A 25,786-nucleotide genomic window follows, 5' to 3' on the forward strand; every position below is an offset into this window, starting at 1 on the left:
CAGCGAACCTGTTCTGCTGCCCTGGCAGCCAGGGAATGCCAGCCACAGCCAAGGCACAGCGTACAGCTGGGACCCTTGGCACAGGAAGGGCACCTCACCCATGGGCACCCAGGTGCCTGGCCAGGGGCATGCAGTGCAGTGCCAGCGAGGGAAGGAGCGTGGGACTGTGCAGGAGAAGAAGGCCTGGGATGGCTGCCTGCAAGCATGACAGCTGTAAGAGGGGTAGTCCCTGATGACATGCAGTCGCTGGAGCAGGATGCGGCTCCCAGAGGGCTTAGCTGAGGTGGAGACAGTGGAGACAGGCAGTGGAAGATGAGAGAAGGAGAGGCCAGGATGAGCTCAGAGGAGAAAGATGAAAAGAAGTGACCCACAGGAGTGCCCGCACCTGGCAGCACTAGGTGGCATGTTTGAGAAAACAGAACAAGGGGAGAGACAGAGAGGGAGAGAGCGATGAGCCAGCGCTGCAGGGCCAGAGGCACAGTGCAGGGCTGTAGCAGCACAAAGCCCTGCCCCTGTCTGGTGTGCCGGCTCCCCAGCAGCATATGCCACAGCTGACTCTGGCTGTGTCCCCACATCCAGGCCCACTCTGCCTGGGACTCAGCCCAGGCACACCACCACAGCTGTACAGCCAGGACTCAGTGAGCTCCCTGGCCTCTGATCAGCTTGCACAGCCAGAGACACCTCTCACCTCTCACACTGGGACAAGGAACACCTGTCAATCCCACCTGGAGAGTTTCTGAGAAAGCAGCATGGCAGAGCCAAGCTTTCTGCAGCATAAGCCTCACTGAAGAGGCCACATCTGTCAGCAATGCCTCGTGCCCACTCAGTTCTCAGTGGGTGCAACCTGGTCAGGCAAGACACCAGCCCCAATCTCTGCACAGACTGTGCTCCCAGGGCCCTCCTGCATTCCCTGCCAGAAGCTGGGGCTCACCATTCATCTGGGATGGTGAGAGGGAGTAGTCTCTGTCTGTGTAGCGCCAGCTTCCCTTCAGGCTGCGGCTCTGCCGGCCGGAGCCCTCCAGCATGTTGACAATCTCGCTGCGGTCGATGTTCCTCAGCGCCGTGTACAGGTTCTCAACTGCAGGGGGAAGATGGTGTCAGCAAACTGATCCCTTGGGGAGACGCAGCCATGCCCCAGACACCCTCCAGCTGGGCAGGGAAGGCAGAAATGCATGAACCACCACAGGAAAGCCAGCCAGTGGTCCTTGAAGAGGCACACGCTGCTCTGCACAGCTAGCCCTGCCACCTCTGTGCCTGTAAAAGGGCACCACAACTACTCACTCTTGACATCCTTGCCCTCACGGCTGGCCCAGAGGTTGAGTAAGGCTATGCTCTGCTCCAGAAGGGAGTTGGGGTTCTCCACACGTATCCTGTTGATGTCATCCACCCCAAACTGCAGCTCACGTGCCAGCTCTGGGGAAAACACCATGTCAGTCTCACACCTTCTGGTGCCCACCACAAGGCTAGGGGTGCTGTGAAGGGCTCAGCAGAGACCCTCTGTTACACACAGCTGAACACAGCAGAACATGCAGGAGGTGGGATGGGGCAGGGGTTGAAGCCCCCCTGCCCAGTCTGGCTGTGACCAGCACAGTGGGGTCTCATGACAAGAAGTGTGGGCTCTGCTGTTGGATGTGTGGCTGCCACGAACAGCAGCAACATGTACAGCTCCTAACAAAGGCCTAGCCTGGTGCCCATGCACGTGAATAGGTGCACAGCCATGGGAAGGTTCACTTCAGTGCCCTGGAATGCTCACAGCAGGCGTGCCCTGCAAAGCAGTCACTACACCTGGCAGCCTCCCTAAGTGTCAGCTTTCCCAGGGGTGTTGTGCATCCTCAGAACCACCAGGTGTGGACTCACCAGCCCAGCTGAGGCCCAGCTGCTCTGCTATGTCGACCATCTTCTGGTCTGCCTTGTCTGTGCTGCTCAGAGAGCCTGGAGGAGAAGAGGGAGTCACAGCTCAGCTGCACCAGAGCAGCGAGGGGAATGGGGGCTGGCCATGGGGGTCACACAGACCCCTAGGCACAGCATTGCCCTGCAGGCAGGACCAAGGGCTTCAGGGAAAGGGAAGCTGCAGTGAGTGCAGCTAGGACAGGATCATCCCAGCTTTCCACTGGCTTGGGCACGCCAAGTGCAGGTAGTGAGTGGGCTGGAATGCTCCCAGCAGGCTGCATACCAAAACTGGTCTCACTGAGGATGCTGTATCGTTCCCGCAGGGACAGTGGTGTCAGCGTCCTCCTTCGCTCATCACTGCCACTTCCCTGTGAAATGGTGACAAACCAAGGGGTCAACAGCTTGAAAAGAGGGCAGCACCTCTGCCCTGGCTGCTTCTCCTTCACCTCCTGAGCGGCACGACATGGCCGCATGGAGCAGGTGAAGAAAGCTGACAGCAAGAGCTGTCCCCTGCACTTGGGGAAGGGATGGGCCCTCACTGCCCCCTTCCAGAGTGCCAAGGACCCTCCACTGACCTTGGTGCAGGGCGGTATGCTGATGTTCAGGTGGCAGAGCACGTGCTGGAGGTCCTCGTATTTCATGGCCTTGCGCAAGAAAGACAGGGAGCCACTGGCTTCCCGGCTGCTGTCCCGCACCTGAGTGCCAGAGCCCGGTTAGGTGGTTTGGCACCAGCCAAGGGCCCTAACTGCTTGCTCAGTCCCGTACCCTGGTGTTACCTTGATGGGAATGACGAGACGATTCTCGCGGAAGGACTGGAAGAGGAAGGTGCGGGGCTGAGCGGCCTTCTTGACAGGCACCAGGTTCCCTGAGAGTTCCACGTGCAAAGGCATTCCCTCCACCACCTGGCCAGGAGCAGAAAACGTGCTCAGACCCTGTGCAGAGCTGCTCCTCCTGCTGCTGGACAGGGCAGGTAGCCCTGACTGTCCCAGAGCCAGGCTCTCCCACTGCTATCAGCCTCCCCTCACTTTGTTATCCCTCTCCCTGCCCTCCACACATGCTGCTGGTGACAAACCTCAATGTCCCTGCTGCGGGCCACCTCGGTGAAGTTCTCATGCTGCTCTAAAGTCTTGTCAACCTTGTCATCAGTCATGCAGTAGCAGCGCAGCCGGCCTTCCCGCGCATCGTTCATCTTGGCAAACACCACGAATTTGGCCATGTAGGGCACGGCTGTCAGCTCCTTGTACAGCATGGTGGCAAAGTGCACGGCCTCAGCTGTGCGTGGGCAGTCTGCCAGCCAGAACCTGCAGGAGATCTGGGTCGGGGTGCTGCTGCTGGGTGGTGGCACCAGGCAGCTGCCCCCACTCCCCTCAACAGCCAGCTGGACTGCAAGGGAAGCCCCAAGAGTTCTGGACACAGATGTAACCCCATCTTGGATGGGGAACCAGGCAAGTACAAATAATGGTCCCCTTCTGCACACCCAGCTGTCATGACTGTTTCCTGAAGTTTGCTCAGGCAGCATGGGGGTCTCAAAGCTAGAGGAAACCACTCTGCACGTAGGAATAGGGCAGCACAGCACCAGGGGTAAGGGGTTTCTCCTGGCAAAGGCTGTAGCAAGGCCCAAGGAGCACCAGATATCCTCAGATGAGCACACTTTTGCCCAGGACTCACCTGGCAGACACATTGGTGGTAAAGTTAGCACACTCATTTTCATAGACTAGCTTTGTGGTGCCTGTTATGTCTTCCCACTGGGCTTGGGCTGTCCCTCCTGCAGCAGAAAGCAAGGGTGAGCATACTGTCTTTCCATAAGCCCGGGGTCTGCATCCCCATGGCATTTTCTTTCTCCACAGCTGTGCTCCCTGGAGCTGCATCGCCCTGAGGCAGCCCAGCCCATCCCCACGGAGAGCAGGCCTGCAGCCTCACCGATGACACTGCAGAGCAGACGCAGGCTGGTGGTGTCACCCTCACCACTGTCCCGGGGATTGTCCTTCCAGGAGGGTGGCAGCGGGATCCGGAGGCCGATGGGGCGGTGGAACTTCCTCCGTCGTGGCTCCACGGTGACAATGGGGCTGAAGGTCGCTTGGTTCCCCAGCAGCTTGGTCACCAGCTCATCAGGCACAGGCTGTGCCTGTGGATAGCACAAGGATGGGCATCAGGGATGGCTTTTCCCCAGGCTGGGGCACAGCCTGGGCTTGCTGCCCACCCCTGATTGCAGAAGCGTGTCTGAGCCCCAGGCCAGGCTCTCTGAGGCTCACCTGCAGGGCCAGCCTCACTCTTTTGGTGACAGCAGTGTCTGGGAAGGTGGCCTGCACCATGGGCACCAGTGTGCTTTTCAAACACCCTCCCTCAGGGCCAATCATATCGCAGTCCTGGCAAATCCGGGACATGACCACGAAGTAGAGAGGGAAGTCGGTGGTGATGATGCGGCAGACCCTCTTCTTGTCCAGCTCCTCCTGGCTCTCCAGCTCTGCAGGGGCAGCACAGCCATCAGTGCTCACACGCCAAGCCTGTGCCTGTCACTGACCACACCACTCAGCCCCACTGTTGCGGTGTGATGTCATGACTTGCCTCAGTTTCCCCTGGTTTCTCCCTGAAATTTTCTTCCCCGGGGGGGTGTCCATCACCTCTCCTTTTCCCCACCCTTGACCCCTGCTGGGCACTATCAACCCAGAAATTCTAAGGAGAGCATGGAGTGATTGGCAAGTTCAAAGGATGCTCTCCACTCCCTGGGGGGCCATTGGCCCACCCAGGTGTCCTTCTCACCTGAGACCCCCTCCCGCTGTACCTGGTTGGTGGTCCCTGTGTTCCCTCCCCTGCCCCAGTCCCCAGGTAAAAGGGCAAGCAGACCACGAGGTCAGGGTTCTGTTGGAGGGTTCTGTTGGAGAGTTCATTGGAGTTGTTGCAAGATTCAGAGGCCGTGCCACCAAAATAAAAACTCTGGATTAAAAACTCTCCATCAGGACCCACTCCTCTCTTCACCTCGCCTTAGAGGTTCCTCCAGCTCAGGAAGGCCTGAGGAGTGACCCCCTCAACAGCAAGCTCCAGCTGCAAGCACTGGAGCTCGGGGCATGCCCGGACTCGTCCCCATGTGCCCAGCTGTGACCACAGGTACTGAACAGCATGTCTGGGGAGAAAACCCCACAGGTGCTGCTATTGGGTCAGCAGCCGAAGCCAGACAGACCAAGGCAGTCCCGTCAGTAATTCTGGTACACTCCAATACCCCAGGGCACCACAGCCCTGCCTGCAGGGAGCTGTCAGGCGTGGAGCCCCTGCCCTCCTGGCACGCTCACCCTCGTCCATGCCGTTGAGCAGCTGGTCCATGTAGCTCTCCTCGTAGCGGTTGCGGTGCTCCTTCCACACGGAGCCGTTCTCGCTGCGCAGCACCACCAGCTCGCGGTCCCCGCGCCCATACGAGGCAAAGTGGGGAATCTCCACAATGACAGGGCTGCAGGTAGCACAGGAAGGTTGCTGGCACACACAAGCTGCCACAAGGCAGCAAGGTGGGCCCTGTGTAGCTGTGATAAGGCACCTTGCAGCCAGCTGGTGAACACAGCATACATGTGCTGCACAGGTGGGCACTCACCCTGTGTGCACGGGGCTGGCCACGGGGCTGATGTTGTCTGAGGTCTCAGTGGCAGGGCTGCTGGGGATCAGAGAGTCCTCGTCGAACTCTTTGGAGGGCTGTGTAAGGCAGGGAAGAGACCTTGTGGGCAAAGGGTCCTGTCTGGGGGTGCTGAGCCTGCCCACCCTTACCCAATCCTCACTGGACAGTCCTGTACCACCGGGTCAGTGCCCATTACCCACCACACACTTGAGCTCTGTGGTGATGGGGGAGCTGCCCCAGCAGGGAATGCCTGGGGGAGGCCATGGCAGGCTGTATCTCATGCTCACCTCCTGTGGGGACACCGAGGGTGCATGCAGCAGGCTGACTTGCTCAGCTTCTGTCTCCACAGGTCCTACCTGCTCAGTCTCCTCAGCTCTGGTCACCACAGTTTCAGGTGGGATGCAGGGGACCTGCAGGACAGCTGGAGACTCCACCCTGGCAGGAGAGGGCAGTGACAGGCACAGAAGTGGTAGGGTCCCTCAGGCCCTTCCCATTCCCACAGAGTCCTGGGGCCTCTGGACAAAGGCAAACTAAGCAGCAGTCCCACGTCCTGGTGCAGGAGCAGCACTGACCAGCTCTGCCTGCTGTGCCAGCCAGCGAGGGCTCAGTGATCTGGTCCTTGCCCAGAGCCTTTTGTGCCCCTTGCCCAGCACAGGGCTGGTCCTGTGCCCTGTACCTGCTCCCTCCCCACCATACAGTGTCTCTTACGTTTGCTCCAGTGTCGTTGTGGTCATGAACTCCAGTATCTCTCTTTTGCCTTCCTGCTCTCTGAGATCAGGTGTCTTGGGCTTTGGTGCAATCAGCTCTTCCTCTGAAACCAAGAGCTGGCTCAGCAAGCAGAGGCAGATGGACAAGGGAACACAGATATCCAGCCCTTGCCCCCACCCCTCCTCAGGGCTGGAGCCAGGGCCCATCCCTGCTCCCACTGCTGGACACACACACACTCATTTGCCCCCTGGGTCTCAGCCAGACACAGGGAGGGCTTTGCTGTCTGCCACAATGGGTCAGCTGGCAAGGCAGGCCAGCGGGACAGGAGCTGTGGGAGCCACCAGGAAATTTGGCTGCTCACTAACCTCTTTCTCAGAGCACCAAACAGAGTGCAGAGACTGCGGGGGACACCTTACACTTTGATGCCTGGGACAGGGACATGGGGCACAACTGGGGGTGCAGGAGGCTGCCCTAACACTGCACCCCACTGGAGGCACAGAGCTCTGCTAATGTGACCACTGGCCCCATTAATACCTGCTAGCTAGCTCATCAGAGTTTGGCTCTGGCCAGTGCCCTGTGGAGGGTCTCCAGCACTTCCTGCAGCACACAGAGTGCCCCAGAGATGGGGAGGGGACCTCAGCAGCACAGAGACCCTTGAGCTCTCAGGGGAATCCCTGCTCTGGCCAGGATGGCATGGGGCAGCTGTGGAGGGACACCAGGGATTGTCACAGGTTCCTGCCATGGACAGGGCCTGGGTCTGACAAGGGGGTCAGGGTCCTCCTGAGTGGGAGGATGCCCGTTCATGCAGTCACACCACAGCAAGCAGCACGGACATGGATTGGCAGGGTAGGATGGCAGGGCTGGCGCTGCAGAGCACCAGACCAGCAGCAAGGCTCAGCAGATGGACACGGCGTGCGGATGGTTAGTGGCCATGGGGTGAAATGGGTCATTGAGCTGGGGCAGGGGGACACATTTCATACCCATTACTGTGACATGAGCAGTGCCTGCAAAGTAAGAAGAGGCAAAAGTGAGGTATTGGTGGGAGGGGGCAGGAGCACACCAGCTACAGCTGGGCTGGGAGCTGGTACCCTCCTTGCCTGAGCAAGGCACAGTGAGGACTGTGCATGCCCAAGGGCTCTCTGCACAGTCCCTGGGCCATGGGATCATGGAGATGTCCAGACATATCCCTCCTGCATAGTGCAGGGAAGCACCCAAGGCTGGAGGTGCCACCTCAGGAATCTGGTGGGCTTCCCTTGTCCTCTCTGCAAGACCACAGCAGGGCCCACACAGCTCCCTGGCCTGGAGGTGTCCCTGTTCCAGCAGGAACACCAGTGCCATCCCCTTGACTGCTGCCTGCCATACTGACCCAGCCAGCAGATCTCTGGGATGCTGTGACCCAACTCCCACCCCTCACCTTCATCCTCTGATACGTCCAGAATCTCATCTACAGTCTCTGGGAAGCTCATGCGGTGCTTATCACCAACGGACTGTGGGAGAAGAGCAGAGCAGAGTCAGAGGAAGCCAGCATTTTTCTGCACAGCTAGGCACCCAGCTGCAGACCTTTCCCAGGCTGCTCCCATTCCCAGCCCTCCTCAAGCATCCTGCTCCCAGTACCCAGGGGCTCACCGGGATGTCGATTTCCTCTGTGACAATCTTGAGCACGTCTGTGACGGAAATGTAGCCAAGCCTCTTTGCGATGGCCAGGGGAGTGGTGCCGTTCTGTGCACGGAGGAAAGAGGGTCAGCAGCAGCCACAGGGCAGCTCAGGCAGCTGCCTGAGCTTGCCACAGCGTGGAGAGGTGCGGGGAAGCCTTGTGCTCACCGTGCTGATCTCGTTGGGGGATGCGCCGTGCTTCAGCAGCAGCGTCACCACGTCCGTGTGGCCCTGCTGTGCTGCTTGGTGCAGGGGGGTGTAGCCCAGCTGCAGGGGAGGACAGAGGGTGCTGCCATCAGTTCTGGAAGGCTCCTGCCCCAGAAATGCCCCCAGGCCTCACACAGGGTGCTCCATGCCTGGAGCAGGAGGACAGCTCCCCCTCCCCATCAACCTGCATGCTGTGCCCACGGCAGGAGGGTCCTTGGAGCACAGGACCCCTCTGTACCTTGGTCTTGGCGTTGACATCCGCTTGGTGCTGCAGCAAAAACTTCACCAGCTTGATGTTCCCATAATGGCTGGCCACGTGCAGAGGGGTATAGCCCATCTGAAAGACAAGATCAGGGCTCAGTCTGCCCTCACCACTGCTTACTGCCCTGCTGGCTCGGATATGCTCATCCCACAGGCAAGCCCCCATGCAAGAAGGATCAGGCATGCATGTGGGGGTTTCCCAAAAGTTCAAGACCAAAGCACAGGGCTTCAAACCATGTTGTACTTGTGGGTACAGATGTGAGCTACATGAGCAGGCAGGAATCACCCCTCCAGAGAGGTGGGAGGAAGAGGAGGAAAAGTCCCCAGGGCACAGGCAAAATGGTAAGGATGGCTGCTAGAAGGGAGTCTCTTGCACGAAGGAAAAGAAATGCTCTTCCCTGAGCAGTCCAGAGGTAGTTCCCCCCATGTGTTTCACCAAAGCCATGGTCAATGCACTACTTTACCCTGGTCATTGCATCCACTGTGACTCCATGTTTCACCAGAACATCAGCAACCAGCACATGCCCCTCTTGGGCCACAAGGTGGAGAGGAGTCAGGCCACTCTGCAAAGAGAGGAGGTCTCAGCACGGTGGCACTGCCATCACTGCAGCTCCAGCAGCAGAGACTCTCTGGGGTCTCCAGCCTGGCAAACTGACAGCGTGTGCTGCCCAAAGGCAGGGAGGCACAGGGGCCTGGACCACCATCCAGACTGCTATCCTCTGCTGGCTTCTTTGCCTCCAGCCTGGCAGGATGCACTGGGACAACTTACCTTGTTGCCTAGGTTGCCATTGGCTTGTTTGGAGAAAAGCAGTGCCACCATGTCTGCATGCCCCTCCTGGGAAGCCAGGTGCAGGGGAGTGACTCCCTGCACGGACTCAGCGTTCGCAGAGGCCCCGTACTGCAGCAGGCTGCTGGCCACTTCCATCTGGTTCTGCTTGGCAGCGATGTGCAGGGGGGTGTACCCATTCTGCAGGGAGAGAGGCTCATTGCAGTGCCCAGCCCTGCCAAGCACACCAGAAAGGACAGGAGGTGCCACCCTACCCCTGCAGGCCAGGCCTGCCCTTCCTAGCTGCCTCCAGAGCTCAGGGTGTCCCCCCGCCACCATCTCTCTGACAGCAACCAGCCTGACACTGATGCCAAATCCCACTCACTCTTCAAGCCAAGTCAGCAGGGGGGTTTCAAAGACCACCTGCTTCAGTTTCAACCGCTATGGGCTGTCCTGGATCTTTCTGCACATGAATTTCTGCAGCAGTATGCAGCCTCTGGGAGCTGCAAAAAGGAGCTGGAACGTGCCTGGCTGAGGTGCTGAGCTAAACTCCCAACACACAGCATTAGCATTCAGGCAGAGACTGCAGGGCCTTGAGCCCTGCCTCTGCTGCCACGCTGCAGGAAGGAGCAGAGCAGCTGGCAGACACCCGCCGGCCGGGCTGACATGCAGGCTGTCGGTGACGCAGACCCACGGCGGGCTGGCACTGGTACCGGCTGCTCCCGGTGCCTGCCCAGCATGTCTGCACAGGGGAGAGGGAAGTGCCAGATGGGGAGGGCTGGCACCACCAGCCACTTGGCTGTTTGGAGGATGCAGCTTTTGCAAACAGCACGGGAAGCAAGGCGCCCGCTGGTGTGCTCTGTGGGGAGATGATGCTCCCCCATGCTCAGGCAGAGCCGGGTGAGTCTCACAAGCTGGTGGGTTTTCTGACTCACTGCTTCATAGCTGCATGCAAACATTTGCCTGTGCTTTCCCAAACTGCCAGACCGCAGCGCTGCTCTGCAGGACTTGCCATGGAAACACGTTTCCCCACGCAGCAAACCACCATGCTGCTAGCAGGACCATCCCTGACACAGCCTGTCTGCTGGAACAGGACCGCTGCCTGGCACCCTGCCTGCTCCACGTGCTGAGAGGACAGCAGGCATGGAGAGAGGCTGGTGGTGATCAGTGCCTTATACATTCCCTGAGTGCCAGGGTTGAGGGGCAGTGCTGGCCCCAGGCTGGCAGGGCTGGACACACACCACATCCCCAGGGAATCCCCAGACTTACCCAGGCCGAGTTGTGTGGGGAGCTCCCCTTGGGAAGCAGCAGCCTGACAATCTCCAGGTTGTTGTGGTGCACAGCCACATGCAGTGGAGTCAGGCCATTCTGCAGAGGGGGAGAGAGAACAGACAGGTGAGACAGAGCCTCTCCTCCTACGAGACCACTCCTCCCACAGAAGCAACTCTCACCTTCCCCGCTGCATTGGGGTGAGCGTCATGTGCCAACAGCAACTCTGCCACATCCACCTTTCCATACTTGGCTGCAACGTGGAGAGGGGTAAATCCTTTCTGAGGAGAAAGGCAGCCCATCACAGGGTGGCAGAGATGAAGAGGGTGCTGGCACCTGCTGCAACACAGGAGGAGGCTGCCCCTCCTGTGACAGGGACACTGTGCCACCAGCCTGCCCAGCCCTGCCCCAGCTGGGCCGTGCCTTCTGCAGCAGTGGGCTCAGCAGCCTACCTTGGTCATGCAGGTCTGTGAGGCTCCCTTCTCCAGCAGGGCCAGGGCTGTGTCCATGTGCCCCTCTCTGGCAGTGATGTGCAGGGGCGTGTGCCCTGCTGTGGTGGCCAGGTTGGGGTTGGCGTTGTTCTCCAAAAGGAGTTTGACCATGCCGGTGTGGCCGATGCGGGCAGCACAGTGCAGAGGAGTCTGGTCATCCTGTGAGGGTGGCAGAGAAGCTGTCTGGGCAGACCTGGACCAGACCCTTCTTGCAATGCCAAAGGGATCCCAGCCCTGCTCCCACTGTTGCACAGCCCCTGGTAGGCAGCGCTCTGGGCACATGACAGCAAAGAAACCCAGCACCAGCTGTTCCCAGAGCTGAATATCACACAGGTCCTCTGTACCTACCTTGGCCTTGGCATTGGCTTTGGCTTTGTTCTGCAGCAGGTACTTTGCCACATCTGTGTGCCCAGCTCTGGCTGCCATGTGTAGAGGAGTCTCTACTTTCTGCACCAAAGACAGGATAAAGTGGTAAGGCCAAAGGAGGGAAAATGACTTCCTGTAGTCATTCCTCTGCTATGAACAGAGGAGAGCAATGGTTCCTACTCTGCTGGTTCCTTGTGCCAGCACAAAGCAGAGGGCACCAGGGACTGCTCAGGTGAACAAAAGGAGCAGAACCTGGATATCCTGTTGAACCCCAATAAGCTGAGCTCCCAAAGCCCCAGCCAGGGCGGGACTCACCACGTTGGACACATTAGGAGAGGCTCCACGCTGCAGCAGAGTCTTGACGATGGGCAGGTGTCCCATGAAGGCAGCCACATGCAGGGGGGTCAGGCCGGACTGTGAAGAGAAAGGGGCCAGAAACCAAGATTTCTTATAGCACTTATGGCCTTGGCAATATCTCTCACTGTCCCCTCCTCCTTCTCCCCAGGGCAGGTCTCAGCACAGGGAGAGTCCCCACTCTGCTCCAGGAGCCTGGCAGGTGAGTGCAGAGGAAACACACGGAGCTGCTGTCTCCCCTGCATCTCCTTGCCCTTCAGGAAGACGCTGCCAGACTAAATCAGTTCTGAGCTGCAAAGAGCACCAAGAAAGGCCCCGGGGGTATGGCAGAAGCAACAGGGACATGACATGCCCACACTGTAGAATCAGGAGAGCTGAGGATGGGCTCCTACCTCTGTGACAGCATCAATGGAGGCTCCTGTCTTCAGCAGCAGCTCCATCACGCGGATGTGGTTTTTCTTGCAGGCGATGTGGAGGGGCGTGAAGCCGTTCTGCAGACAGACAGACAGTCAGTTGCAGGAACTCTCCCTCTCCCCCTGGCCTGGCCCAGACCACCCACCTTTCCCTCACCAGGGCTCGGGAGTTGGGCTTGGCCCCCTTCTCCACCAGCAGCTTGGCCACGCGGTGGTGGCCGCAGTGGGCGGCCACGTGCAGCGGCGTCAGGTGGTCCAGGGTGATGTCGTCGATGTCCGCGCTGTACTGCAGCAGCAGGCGCACGCAGTCCAGGTGGTCACCCTGGGCTGCCATGTGGATGGGCGACAGGCCGTTCTGTGAGCGTGGAGAGTGTTAATTAGCCTCCTCCAGCCAGGTCTCGTTAGCCCTCAGAGGCGTGTGACACGCCCAAGATAGCTCAGCTGCTTTTGGAGGGGTGAAAATCAGCAGGATGGCTTCTGTTGCAGTGTTGGAAATGAAAGGGTTTAATGAAAGGCAAAATAACCAACAGAAAAACTGTCCAGGGGCAAGAGGTCTTTGCTCCTGGTAAAACACCTCACAGAAGCAATTAGTTTCTTTGGTCACTGCTTTTCTAGTAAATTGCCCAGGTGGGACTTTTTGGCTTCTATCCAATTTGCCATCCTTAAGTCTGAGGTGAAGTCCCCAAGGTCCTATGACGTGGCTTTTCACCAACTGAGGAGAGAAACTTCTGGGCTTCTTTCCTTTTAAGGGGGACAAAGGGTAGTTTTGCCCCTCCATCAACAGGAGGCACATTCCTACAGCAGAGCCTCAGGGCTGGGCCAGGAGGGGTCCAGGCATCCCACCCAGCCCCTGCCTTGCACCCCCAGACACTACTCTAGGGCAGATGGGACAGCTTGTGCTACCAGAGAGAAGCCTCAAAATCCCTCACTGGGACCTACAGAGGAGCAGTGTCAAGTGGAGGGAAGGGCCTGAAGAGCTGCTGCCATGGGGCAGACTGTACCCAGGCCATCTCCTTCTCAGGACTGGTCCCTTTGAAGGATGAAGCCCTCAGGCAAAGGACTCCAGCTAGGGCTAAGTAGGGCAGGAAGCTTCTTATCCCTCATCAGGCCAAAAAAAAGCCCCAAGCCAGTCACGGGTGCCATCCAGCAACTGTGCACAGCCACTGTGCTGCCCTGGGACCTGGCACTAATCGCAGCCCCAAGTCACTGGGTACCTTGGTTTTGGCTTGAATGGGAGCCCCGTGGTCCAGGAGGATCTCTGCAATTCTCACATGTCCATTGCGTGCTGCACAGTGCAGAGGGGTCAGCTCGTCCTGGGGAGAGAGGAGGGCTCAAGGGCTCAGTGTGGCATGGAAGGGCAGGGTTCCCTCAGGTAGAGGACTAACAGGGTCTTTGGACTTGTCTGAAAAATAAGGCAAAACTGAGCCTGGGCTCAGCTCCCAGGGCACACCTTTGTAGCCATGCAGCCTTCCCTCACCTCTGTATGTGCCAGCAAAAAACCTGGTCCATCCCCTTAGTGCACCTCTCACATTCCCAGCAAGACGTTTGCAGGGTAAGCATTGGGCACAAGGAGCTCAGGGGGGGAGATGGCTGTGTAAAGGTGGGCTGTGCTCTCACCTTGGTCCTTGTCTCTATCTGGGCCCCCCGGTCCAGCAGCAGCCGCACCATGATGATGTTGCCCCGGCGGGAAGCTATGTGCAGGGGGGTGATCCCATTCTGTCAGGAGGAAGGACAGTCTGTCAGAAGGAGCAGCCCCTTCTCTTTCAAGAAGGCAACACAAAGGAGAGAGGGCAGGGAGAGCTACATCTCTGCCCAGGGACAGCACTGGGGAACAGCTTGTTTAACAGGGCAGTGCAGCTACAGGCTGCAGAGAGAAGCTACACAGAGCTTGTAGGAAAGCACCAGCTCATGGGTTGGGCTTTGCCTTTGGGTCTGGAAGAGGTTCTAGGAGCTCTGCCCTGCAGCAACAGCACCAGCTTTCCCTCAGCCTGGAGACAAGGTCCCCAAGAGATTTCAGGGATGCATGGCTGCTTCTAACAGAAGGAGACATAGCAGAAAAGGCCCATGCTTGTTATTAATTGCATGCTGCTTTCTGCATAGTCCCACCTCACCAGCATGCCCTGGCAGCTGATGCTGCACCCTACATGGACAGGAGGCACAGCACAAGCCCCAGCAGCTTCCCACTCTGCACTCACCTGGGGTGTGAAGTTGACACTGGCTCCACGGTTCAGCAGTAATTGGGCCACACTGAGATTCTCATAGTGGGCTGCAATGTGTAAAGGGGTGAATCCAGTCTAGGGAAAGAAGGAGGGATCAGCCAGCCAGACACATGCTCCCTGATGAAACTACGGATAAACACAGCATACCGAGCTGCTGCTCTCCCTGGGGATGCGGGGGAGCTCCCAGAGACAGCACAGGAAAACCACACACCTTGGAGAGGACATCAGCATTGGGGTCATTCTGCAGCAGCACAGCAGCTGTGCGCGTGTCGTCATTGCGGGCTGCAATGTGCAGGGCAGGCAGGCGGACCTTACCCTTTGTCCCATAGTTGATAAGGTGGGCAACCACATTCTCATGTCCTTGCTGGAGAGCCACAGCTAGCGGGGTGAAGCCATCCTGCCAAGGAGAGGGAGAGAGTCAAGGAGCCATGGCAGGACCTGGCATGTCCCTCAGCAGCCCCCACGAGCAGGGCCGTAGGTTCCTCCCCAAGGATCTTACCTCTGTGGCTACATTCTGGTTGGCTCCATTTTCCAGCAAGAACTTCACAACTTCCAGGTGGTTCTCCTGCGCTGCCATGTAGAGAGGTGTGAAGCCTTTCTGCAAACACAGGGCCATGAACATCAACACAACTCTTCCTTGTGTTTCTTGAGTTCTTTGAAGACCTATACCCCCATCAATACCGCCTCTCCCAGGTCTGTGAACAGGGGCAGAAGCATCCATTGAGGGTGTGAAAAAGAAAAAAAAAACCTGGCAGCTGTGGAACAATCACAGAGAGATGGAGCCCAAGGCTGCACATATCCAGGAAAAAAAAAAGTGCTTTGTAAGAGTCAACTGACAGGGGACACTGCTGGCATTGTCCCTAGCTTCAGGGACAATTCTCCTATCAGGCAAAATCTGAAGAGCTTTCAGCCCTACCAGGCCCAAGGAAGAGAGAGTGAAGGAAGCACAGTGTGTTTAACTGGAGGTGTTGCTGGAGATCTCAAAGCTTTGCCAGGGAGGCATCAGCCATGAGTCCTCCCAGGACAAGTTCAGCACGCTTTCATGTGTTGACATCAACTCCCTCAACACCACAGAGACCCCACTGGTGTCCCCATGTGCCTCAAGACTCCCTCCACACCATTTGCACACTTGTTTGCTTCCAGGAGTCTGGCAGAGCAGTCCTTGCTCCTGAACAAGACTAGAGGGAAATTGCAAAGGCCATGCTGGGCACGGTTCCCACCACGAGGACACCACCACCACCACACAGGGTGGGTGCCTTCCTGTTCCAGACCAGCTCACCCTACCTGGGACTGCGCATTGACGTTGGCCCCATAGTTCACCAGCTCCCGGACCACGTCCTGCTGTCCAGCCAGGGCAGCGATGTGCAGGGCTGTGTTTCCCTTCTGAAAGACACCACAGGACAGTCCTCAGGGGCTGAAGCAACCCAGGATGGCAGGGAAAGACGGGCCTGACATGCTGACAGGCATGCAAGCAGAGCAGCTGGCCAGGAAATGCTTTGGAAGGCCACGCAGCTCTCACTCCGTGTTCCATCCCTGCTGTAAACCAACCAGCCACCCTTCCCATCTGCTGGCCAGGGAAGAGAGTGATTTCATCTCTCCCATGAAGTTACTGGCAGCAGAAGCTGTATGCACTGTCAGGTGCTGTGCATCTTCAGCACTGAGAGATGAGGACAGGGGGGAGGACGGGGGAGCTGAGCTGGCAGCCTTCAGGCAAAACTGCAGTGTGCACCCTGGTAGCCAAGGCATCCCAGCAGATACCAGGGGTGATGAGCAGGCTGGAAAATGCACACGCAGGCTCTTCCCACTTGTGCCTTTGGGTGGTGTGGCAGAATGCCAGATTCTGCTCTGTGTCCAGAGCCCTGTGAGAGCACCAGGGAGGTGGCACCTCCTGTTCTCACAGCCCTTCACCAGCGCTGGAGGCTGCTCATTTGTCAGCCCTGCTTGCTTGTGCCGTTGTCTTGCTTGTCATCAAGAGAAAACCACACCTGCTGTGGTGGTGCAGGAGAGAACAACGTGTTATTTACAGAGCACCAGAGCTCTCCAGGCTTGTGACATTGAGGCCATCTCATTGCTGGAACATGCAGGGGCTGCCCTGGGGCAGCAGCCTGTGCCAGGAGGAGATGCTGGTAATACACGACTAGCCCATGCTGTGGTTTGTGTTACTCCTCTCTGAAGTCCACAACAGCCCCCACAGGGGAAGGGCACCTTTTATTTATTAAGAGATGCCAAGCCTGTGCTAAAACCAGAGCCTGGTCCTAGAGCCCAGCCCAGCAGCACTGCCATTGGCACAGCAAACAGCATGATCCCTGCTCAGCTGCTGCTGCTGTGTCTGGCAGCAAAGGCAGTGTGCAGAGCTGTGCCCAGCGTGGCCAGGCTTCCTCGTCCTTACCTTGGTCGTTGTCTCCAAAACGATCTCCTTGTGCAGCAGCTCCACCACCATTTTCACATGGCCCTCCTTGGAGGCCAGGTGCAAGGCGTTCAGCCCATTCTGCAGGAAGCAAAGGTGGGAAAAGGGAATTAGCCTCCACCTGGGCATGGAGCTCTCTGGGGAGCACCTACTCTGAGCTCCTGTGCAGGCAGGACTGCGGGCACTTGGCCCATGCTGGAGAAAGGCCAGGCTGGTGGGGGCAGGAGTGACTGCCCTGTCCTTGAGAGCTGACATCCAGCACACCAGCCACGGTGCCACGAGCAGCCCCATGCTGCCAGGAAAGCTTCACACAACTGAATGCTGGCTTGCTGACTAATGCTGGAGGTTTCTCCATGAGCAAAGCATGCAGCCCACGTAGGCAGTTTCCTACAGATGGGTGGTACCAGAGCTCAGTGTTGATGTGCTTGAGGCACAGGAGCTGCTTCAGTCCTCCCTGCTCATGGCACATCCCTTGTGTCAACTCCTGTCTTTGCTCAAGTGACTTTCCACGGGGTGCCCCTCCTCACAGTCAGGTTTTTCACACCTAAAGCACAGAGCTGAGCTTTGTGCACAGTCCACAGCAAGGATGCACCACCACTGCAGTGTAGGTGCACATACAAACCATAAACTTTACCATTTACACAGACAGATGTGCAGTGAGAAGCCCTGCTTTGGACAATGATTTTATCAAGCAGCAGCCCAATTTAATTCACAGTAGTTTGTGAGCCTCCAGGCCAGAAGCTGCCTTCTCCCTGGCTTTCAGACTGCCCACCAGCACCTTGTCCTGCAGCCCGTGGTGGGCTTTGTTCCCCCAGAGCTCAGCTGCAGCAAAGAGTGTAGAGAAGGTGTTGGCTGTGTCACTGTTAAGCTCTACCAGTTTCAAGAAGCTCCCAAAAAGCTCAAGTGACTTCTCAGGAGCATCTCTGCATCTGCCCCAGTTTAGCTTTTTCCTTTTTTGCATTTGTTCCTGCACGTGGAACCTGAAGAGCAGAGGACTGGCCAATGCCCCTTTATCCTCCCCAGGCTGTCAGAAGGAGGAGTGCCAGGTCAGACAGCATCCTCAAGGCTGCTAAGACAGCTTCTGCTCTGCTATTTCTGACACCTTCCACTTCCCAGATGTGAACAAAAGGGCTGGGATATTTGCTAGAAAAGAGGTTAAATACCTGCAGGCATTTTCAGCTGCCCCTTTTTCTCCTTTTTCCTCACTTCTCCCAGGTGGATGTGCTGGGTTTACTCACCCCTACACAGTGTTGTTGCATGGCACCTGCTCCTGCCCAAGTGCTCCACCTTCCAATCATGTGTTTCAACTCTGGACTTCACAGAAATGCTTCATCCCCACCTAAATATTGGTAGGGGAGCAGAAAATGCCCACGGAGGCTCAGTTCCATCCCTCAACACTCCAGTTAAACTCACAACTGCTTCAAGAGTGTTAGACTGCAAAAGGGTTTTCCACTCTTTCTCACTCAAAGCACCAGTTGCCCTGAAGAGTCACAGATTCTTTTGCTCAACTCTGATTACAGCACAAAGAGCAAAAAATCTAAAAACCCACAGGTTCCTCACCACACCAGCTCCACAGTTCTCTCAAGCACAAAAGGTCTGCTTGCAAGGGGAAATGAAGTGGGAGTGCTGTAACACCCCCAGAGCAGTGCCACTGAAAGGAAATGCTCCTCAGCCACGTCTGGCTACACTGAGTCCATCTTCTCTGGCCAAGCCCTGTTTCTTTGACAAAGACACCCCTACACAACCCCAGACAGATAATCACTGACACCCTCACCTCACAAGTTGTGTAAGTGGCCACAGACACAAGCTTTTTCTCAGTTACACTCACATAACCAGCAAGTGGAGAGAAGACCACAGATGCTCCCCTCAGACCATAAGCCCTTTTATGCAAAGGATTCATAAATAACCGTTTCAATGCTATAAATATGTGATGAATCATTAACCTGTAACAAACAGTTGTGCAAGAAGCACAGAAGATTGTTTCCATCGATGGCCCATTGGTATTTCTGCTCCAGGAACAAGTCAGGCTGTTTTGCACATTTGCTTTGGCTTGACAGCTCATCTGACCCAAAACTGCCACAGGGTGTGCATCATTTGAAAGGTGCTGTATTTTCCTCACTAAATAACTCCCAGAAATCCCAGTCACTAGCTACCAATGTGACAAATGTAGCCCTACAGAATAACACAGAGACTTCACACACAGCCTGTCCCAAAGCAGGGACTGCCCATCAGGACTGGCCACCTCAACAAAGACCATCTCCCGGGCACCCATGTGCCCTCACGATGCTGTTCCCAGCTGGTGAGAGTCCTGGCAGCAATGTGCACTCATCCTCAGTCCTCCAGCTCCTCGTGGATGAGATGGGACCATGCTGGAGTTTGAAACACGAAAGGTGCACGATGGAGACACGGATGCAGCAATGAAGGAGGTGGAATCGGTGGGTGAAGATCAGATGGCATGTCAAGGTCTCTGAACTTGAGCAAGAATACAGGACTTGTGGGATAGGTCTGACCACATATATCCCTCTTTATTCTATACAGGACATGTGAGGTTGGACCTTTCCCACAGGTCTGATATTCCTCAGAAGGAAACCCCAAAGTGCCATCTAACCTCAGGGAGATGGCAGGAACCAGTGCAAAGACATCACTGAGAGAAGAGCCTCATACTGCTGTAGCCATTGTCTTTCCATCAAAGTGTTAAATACCCTCACCAGCACCAGAAATCTGGTTGGAAACAGGACTTGAAGCTAGTCAGTGGAGACAGCTGATGACAGACCTTCTCTTTGGTGAAGAAGTTCAAAGCCATCATCTTTAGCTTGTGGATGAGTCACCCTGCTGTAATTCTTTACAGAGCCCTCTCCAGAACCCCACACCCCTCTGGGCTGGAGCGTTACAGGACCAGGGGATGTAGAAATCCTCCCTCTCCTCTTGGGATGAGTGAATGTCCATGTCTGCTTGCCCTGGGGGAGCCTGTCCCCAGTAACTGCACTGGCTGCTGCAGCACAAATCAGGTCTGAGCTCCACTTGCTCTGGGGGCTTGGTACTGAAGGAGATGAGTGTGCCTTTGTGCTACCTGCTGAGTCAGCCTCCCCAGCAACCACTGCTCCAGAAAACAGGGACAGCACACAGCCTGCCTGCTCCCCCTGCTCAGCCTGAGGCCCCTGAATCTGTCCCTACAGCATCTGCCCCAGTTCAGGCTCAGCCACTTGCATTTGGCAGCTACACAGATACAGAATGTTCTGATGATGATGTGCAAACAATTCCTCAGCGCCTGCAGCTCTTTGCTCCTGCACAAACCTATTTCTGTGCAGGATGAGGAGGGCTCCTCCTGCCCAGCACCTCCCAAACCACCACAACTGGCATTTTGCAAACATTCACTGCTCGTGGTAAACTGCAACTTCTAGGAATCCAAAAACCTCAGCACTGCAGGCAAGGGGAATAACCCCCACGAGCCATTTCTGTGATGCTCCAGCCACTGTGCTACTCTTCACAGCTATCTGCTCTGCCCTCTGAGCTTCTTCCAGTTGTCCCATTTGCTTGTCACACTAAAGGAGCCCTCTCTGCTTACCTGTTAATTTGTCCTTTGCTATGCTCCAGCCTGTACATCCAGGCTCCCCAGATCTTTATAGCTATTGCTGCCCTCCTGGCCCCAAAGACAAGTGCTCCAGGTCTGCCCTCTGCTCAGCCACATTTTCAATGAACTAGAGATAGTACCAGAAGCCCTTTGTGTTTCACCTACCTGGTTACAGGTGTTAATATCTACCCCATTCCTGAGGTGATCCAAGGCTTTGTCCAGATTCCCAGATCTTGCAGCTCTCAAGAAACTGGTTGCAGCATCAGCCTTGGGGACAAAAAGAAAAAGCATGAAACTCAGAGCCCCCTTGTTCTCCCCCACCACCAGCACTGGGTCAACTCTTCACTCAGCTGCAGAGAACAAAACTACACACACCAGGCAGAAAAGGCAGAGGCCAGGAAAGTCACAGTGGGAACTGAAGGGACAGGCTGAGGTGCCCCAAATCAGGCAGGAAAAAGAAGGGCTGGGACCTGGACTTAAAATGAAGAGCATCCAGATAATGGGGCAGAAGGTCTGCAGATCACCCCATCACACTGTGGGGACAGTAGGGAGGGAACTCCTGCCACCATGCCACCTCCCTTGGCCCAGGAAATCCCTCTGTGCCTGGGCTGAGGAGCTGCACTGATGGAGCTGTAGTGAGCCCACCCCTGCCCTCCTCCAGGAGCCACTGAGTAGCACCAGCAGTGAGCTTGGGTGTGCTGGCAGCAGGGACAAGAGCCCCAGCTGAGCACCTCACAGCTGTGGAAGTCACAACTCTCTTTTTTGGCAGTGCTTCCCTGCTACAACACAGCCAGCCCAGGCAAGGCACAGCAATACTTTCAGCAACACCACTGAGCAGTGTGAGGCAGCAAATGGAGACGATGGCATGGCTCACTAGAAGCTGGAGAACAGGGTGGAAATGCAGTGATGTGGGTCTGTGAGTCTGGGAGCTTGAACTGGAGCTGGTATGTGCCTGCTTGGGCCAGCCCAAAGGGCTCTCTGCAGCCAAGAGCCACACAACATCCATGGCATGGGTGCAGGACACACTCCTCTGTCTTCAGCTCCAAGATAAAATCAGAACCCTGCTCGTACCACTCACATCAGGACTGACCAAGGGACCTCCTGTGCTAGGAGAGCTTCTGTTCTGCCACCCCAAGCCATCCTGTATTGCCCACAGCCTGGTTGCAGAGGAGCATCCAGGCTTAGGAAGCTCCTGGACAGGAGCTGGAAGCAACACAGGCAGAGACAAAAACACTGGAGGCACATTAGGGAGGATGATGCACCACACAGGCTCAGGGCTCCTCTCTTCCCTTCTCTTTGCAGTCTCAGACGTTTGAATTGGGACTTGGGAGCAGCACAACTCAGATGCCTCCTGGTCCCCTCCACCTGCCTCCCCCAGCTCTTCCTTTCTGCCTGGCACTCCCAGCACAGAGAAAGGCAGCCATGCCCTGGGTATGAGCTCACAGACAGGGTGAGGAGGAGCCCACAGGGCTCAGGCCAGGCCACCAGCAGGGTGGCAAGGTGCCCTGTGCCCTCTGGGGCAGCCCGTGGGTCAGAAGGACAGCTGGTGGAGGGCAGCACCAGCGTGCCCCACCATGGTGCAGGGGGAACACGTGCTGATCTCATGACCTCCTGCTCCAGCTGGCTCTGCTTGCCTCCAGCTCAGAGGAGAGGGAAGAGCCCCCAGATTCACACTGGGGCTGTGGCTTTGGGAGGCTGTGAGTGCAGAGGAGACACCTCAGTGCTCTGCTCACACAGAAGGATCAGCCACGAGAGGCTGGAGGCGACAGCAGCGTCGTGCTTAGAAGTGCACATTCACGCTCTGTGCTGTCTGGGCTCCAGTGAGGAAACACTGACAGCTTCAAGCAACAGGCGGAATGCAAAGAGCTTTTCCAACTCCAGACACTGCTAGAAGCCTCTGCTTCTCAGGTCAGGATCGACGACAAGGCAGCAAACCCTTGGAAAATCAAAGCACAGCTCAGCCAGGCTCTGTCATCCACGGGACACACATGGAGCTCTGAAGATTAAATGGTAAAACTCTACGTGGCCCTGCAGCAAAGGGGCTCCCAAAGCCCCAGCACACCCAGCAGCAGAGACCACAAGCAGAAAGCAAGCAGAAAAGCAAAGCAGAGGTCTCTGTGGGCACGAAGGAGAAGTGTGTTGAATACTCACAGCCACGTCTGGACCGGACCTGCCCTTTCGTGCTGCCATAGCCCGGCACTTCGGCTGAAACCTGAGCCTGGTGTCCCCTCTCTCCCTCCTTGGTTATCTACTCCCCAGCTTTGAGAGAGCCAGTAAGTTACATTGCATTCTATCTAAAAATACAGGCTCCGTCCTCTCTCCAATGCAGACCCTGCAGGGATCGCCAACTGCTAATGGAATTTGTTCATTTTCCCTCCATTATTGTGTCAGACAGGATATTTAATACCCAGCCACCTCCGGAAAGCAAATGACTGCTGCCAAGCGCAGGGAGGGGGTCAGAGCTGCAGGTACCACCACAGGAACAGCAGAGGAAAAGCAGCCCCACAGATACGCCTGGCAACTCACAGGTAACTCCTGCCACAGAGGAGAGGGGTTGGGGTTCCCTCCTGACCCTCTGGGTGCTGGGGCCAAAGGCTGGAGTGTGCCTTTTGCTCCCCAAGCTCAGCATGTACCTTCCAGAGATGCACAGAGAGATGCAGGGCATCAGACAGCAGCCATCCGGGCACACATTCCACCAGAGAAGATGGAATAGCTCGGCTCAGGTGCTAAAAGCAGGTCCACAGTCGTATTGTCCCTCTGATGTCAGCCTGCAGGGTGGGACTGCCTGCCTATGCTCAGGGCAATCTGCTCCCCAGGAAATGGAAGCACGGGCTGGGTCACTGCCACCTCCTGAGTTTCAGCAAAAGGGAGCACGGGCTGCAAGACCCCGTGAACAGAAGGAGATGTGCACGTGGAGAAGATACACACACACATCCCAGTCAGCACCATCCCAGCTCAGCCAGCAGACACACACCTTGCAGTTATCACCACCCACCCACCAGCACAAAGCTCAGCACAGCCGTGCCTCACTCGCTCCCTGTGTGCCCCAGGACACAGCAGCTGCTTCCACGGGTCTCCTTTATTTGGAACTTGCAGAGTTTATTTCCAATTCTCCTTCGCTTTCCCAGCAATTCTCCAGGAAGGAGATATTCCAGGGGAGAAAATAAGCTGCCTCACTTGCTGCTGGGTACCTCTTGCACTCTTAGGTGGCTGCTAAATCCTACACACAGGCATCGTGCTCTACAGACATCCAAGCTGGGAAGTGTCAGGAGGCTGCTGCCAGCAATTCTACAAGAGAGAAGCCTCAGATCAGGACTTTGTTAAGTGCTCCAAGACCTTCTAAAGTCGAAAACTTAGGCCAGCACATCAGACTGTGCTTCTCCTCTCCTTCCCTTTCTCTTCTTTCAGGAAAAATCTCCCGTCTGCTGACAATCTAAATTTTCCCTTTCCCTCTGTCCTGGTTTCAGAGTCAATTTATTCTCATGAAACCCTCTCCTGGCCCTGAGGAGAGGCTTCTTGTGTTCCTTTTCCCAGGTGTCCTCCTCCTCTCACAGCAATGATGCCATTAGCCTGGAACCACATGAGCCCATTGCGTTGTGCTACCAAGCACAAGGGGGAGTCAAACCAGAGGCTCAGGCTGGATTTCAAGGGCTGCAGTGAGATGTTTGTAAGCCTGCTGTGCCTCTGGTCACAGAGTCCTGCTCTAATCTCTTCTGGCAGCTCCTGCCCTCACTCACACCCAGGGAGGAGCTCCCACAAGCTCCTGCTGCTCATCACTGATAACAAAAGGGAGGGTCCCAGCATTGCCTGCTCCTGCTCAAGCTGGCCACACTTGGCAGGAGCCCACTCTGTATGAGCTGCTAAATGCTGCAAGTAGATGATTTCCAAGCACAAATGAGTTCGGGGACTTGTGCTGATCTCACAGCGTTTTCTGGGACACAAAGGCAGTTGAGGAGCAGCTCCCCACACCACTCCAGCCTGGCACACACTCCTCCTGCTGCATTGCCCTCTTTACCCTGCCTGCCCACTTGTCTCTTCAGCCAAGCTGACACGCACTCATGGAGCAGCAGACAGGAGGAAACAGCAAGGAAACACCAGAAGGCTGAGCAGCACACAGCAACCAAGAGCCAAAGAACCCCAGGGCTGGCAGTGAGATGCAAACCCTGATCCTGGCACCAAGCCATGTATTGCTGTGGGCATCCTGTCTAGATGCTGTGGAAAGGTCCAGCTCACATCTCAGAGGTCATCCAGTTACTTCCAGCTACTAGTGCAAGTGTTCTGGAACCTAAAGTCAGCGCTGCCAGCTGAGGATGTGTGATAAACCCTTGCCAAAGACAACAGCCCTTGCCATTTGCTTGGATATTTCCTTGCTTGTGTCCAACAGTGGGCATGATCCTCACCTTTGAGGCATTATTTCCAGCAGAAACACCAAAACCTCACCTCAGTGTAGTGGTTTACTTTTAACTGTCCAACCTAGGAATGTGTCTGGAGCCATTGCTCATTTGGAACTCTCATATCAACTACACAATTCTGCAGGTGATAACCTCAGTCCTTTCTCATCAGATGAGGAGAATTTGTCAGTCCTCAAAACACACTAAAAGAGCTGCTAGGATTAAGAGCAGTTAGGGATAGCACCTAGGGTCCCCACAGGATAATCAGGGAAGATAGGAGATTCAACTCCAAGTGCTCAGAAACAGAAGCCATGCTGTCTCTCTCACAGGAACTCTCTCCTCTCTGTATTAACAGAAACTGGACGCTCTCAGTGGGCCCTGCAGCAGGAACAAAACCTACTGGCAGGTCTCTGCCTTCTGAGGAGAAGGCAGCACTCAGCAGAACACAGCATCTCCAGAGAGGCCACAGCAGCAAAGCCTCAGGCAGTCAGCCAGCAGAACACAGAGAACAGGCAGAGACTGCAAACCCAGAAGAAAGAGAAAAGCAAAAAGCATTGGGAAAATTCATCTGATGAAAGGATAAACCCAGTTGCTTAAATTCTGTTCTTTCATCATCCTCACCCCTGTCCACATGACCCAAGAGAGATAAATCCATACGTTCAAGTTCCATTCTCCCATCATCCTCACCTCTGCCCACATCTGCAGATCTTAATAGGAGCCATGATGAGAGTCAAGGCACAAGAAGTCATCTCTGGAAGGCATCTGCCAAGTGAGTTTGCTCTCATTTCATGCACCAGCCTGAGTAAACCCTTTGTCCATGCTCATTTCTGCTTGGTGGAGGTTTCACAACAGCCCCAAAGCATGTAGCACAGAGGCTGGTGGCTGCTACACCCAGCAGAGACCCCCAGAGCAGGATCCAGATGCAAGGGGGAGCTCAACCATCTTGCAGCAGGTGAATCAGAGCATGCAGGAAGGGAAAGATCTGTTTATCCGTGCAAAGGATAGAGGTGGAGAAGAACTTGACACCACTGGCAAAGGAGAAATCCCAAAGCCAGAAGAAGGAGGGAAGGAAGGAAGGCCCCTGGCAGGTTCATGGGAAGGGAAGTAACCTGTCAATTAGCATTTTTCCAGTGCTGAAGAGAGGGCAAGCTTTCCAGTGCCAGCATCAGAATGGCCTCTCCAGCATGCACAATCCTCCACCATTACATAATCATGAGTA

At 56.1% G+C, this 25,786-nt stretch overlaps 1 protein-coding gene across 1 annotated transcript in view; it reads right to left on the minus strand.

The window, feature by feature from the left end:
- ANK1 (ankyrin 1) overlaps positions 1 to 25,331 on the minus strand; it is a 33,508-nt gene extending 8,177 nt beyond the window's left edge. The window contains exons 1-39 of the mRNA XM_041424742.1: positions 25,255 to 25,331; positions 23,368 to 23,464; positions 20,342 to 20,443; positions 16,588 to 16,686; positions 15,483 to 15,581; positions 14,698 to 14,796; positions 14,410 to 14,595; positions 14,175 to 14,273; positions 13,597 to 13,695; positions 13,194 to 13,292; positions 12,137 to 12,334; positions 11,959 to 12,057; positions 11,528 to 11,626; positions 11,195 to 11,293; positions 10,808 to 11,005; positions 10,538 to 10,636; positions 10,356 to 10,454; positions 9,090 to 9,287; positions 8,785 to 8,883; positions 8,298 to 8,396; positions 8,021 to 8,119; positions 7,826 to 7,918; positions 7,614 to 7,686; positions 7,180 to 7,203; positions 6,200 to 6,302; positions 5,779 to 5,926; positions 5,471 to 5,568; positions 5,417 to 5,427; positions 5,178 to 5,369; positions 4,143 to 4,354; positions 3,811 to 4,015; positions 3,559 to 3,655; positions 2,963 to 3,191; positions 2,667 to 2,792; positions 2,466 to 2,585; positions 2,174 to 2,258; positions 1,858 to 1,932; positions 1,282 to 1,413; positions 932 to 1,078 (exon numbers count right to left, since the gene is read on the minus strand). Of these exons, the coding sequence (XP_041280676.1) occupies positions 932 to 1,078; positions 1,282 to 1,413; positions 1,858 to 1,932; positions 2,174 to 2,258; positions 2,466 to 2,585; positions 2,667 to 2,792; positions 2,963 to 3,191; positions 3,559 to 3,655; positions 3,811 to 4,015; positions 4,143 to 4,354; positions 5,178 to 5,369; positions 5,417 to 5,427; positions 5,471 to 5,568; positions 5,779 to 5,926; positions 6,200 to 6,302; positions 7,180 to 7,203; positions 7,614 to 7,686; positions 7,826 to 7,918; positions 8,021 to 8,119; positions 8,298 to 8,396; positions 8,785 to 8,883; positions 9,090 to 9,287; positions 10,356 to 10,454; positions 10,538 to 10,636; positions 10,808 to 11,005; positions 11,195 to 11,293; positions 11,528 to 11,626; positions 11,959 to 12,057; positions 12,137 to 12,334; positions 13,194 to 13,292; positions 13,597 to 13,695; positions 14,175 to 14,273; positions 14,410 to 14,595; positions 14,698 to 14,796; positions 15,483 to 15,581; positions 16,588 to 16,686; positions 20,342 to 20,443; positions 23,368 to 23,464; positions 25,255 to 25,316 (4,597 nt within the window). The 5' untranslated portion in view covers positions 25,317 to 25,331. The remainder of the gene's footprint in view (positions 1 to 931; positions 1,079 to 1,281; positions 1,414 to 1,857; positions 1,933 to 2,173; positions 2,259 to 2,465; positions 2,586 to 2,666; positions 2,793 to 2,962; positions 3,192 to 3,558; positions 3,656 to 3,810; positions 4,016 to 4,142; positions 4,355 to 5,177; positions 5,370 to 5,416; positions 5,428 to 5,470; positions 5,569 to 5,778; positions 5,927 to 6,199; positions 6,303 to 7,179; positions 7,204 to 7,613; positions 7,687 to 7,825; positions 7,919 to 8,020; positions 8,120 to 8,297; positions 8,397 to 8,784; positions 8,884 to 9,089; positions 9,288 to 10,355; positions 10,455 to 10,537; positions 10,637 to 10,807; positions 11,006 to 11,194; positions 11,294 to 11,527; positions 11,627 to 11,958; positions 12,058 to 12,136; positions 12,335 to 13,193; positions 13,293 to 13,596; positions 13,696 to 14,174; positions 14,274 to 14,409; positions 14,596 to 14,697; positions 14,797 to 15,482; positions 15,582 to 16,587; positions 16,687 to 20,341; positions 20,444 to 23,367; positions 23,465 to 25,254) is intronic.
- Between the last annotated feature and the right edge of the window lie 455 nt (positions 25,332 to 25,786).

The sequence above is a fragment of the Onychostruthus taczanowskii genome, unplaced genomic scaffold (assembly GCF_017590055.1).
Source record: "Onychostruthus taczanowskii isolate IOZ18803 unplaced genomic scaffold, ASM1759005v1 scaffold84, whole genome shotgun sequence".
NCBI classification, from domain to species: domain Eukaryota; kingdom Metazoa; phylum Chordata; class Aves; order Passeriformes; family Passeridae; genus Onychostruthus; species Onychostruthus taczanowskii.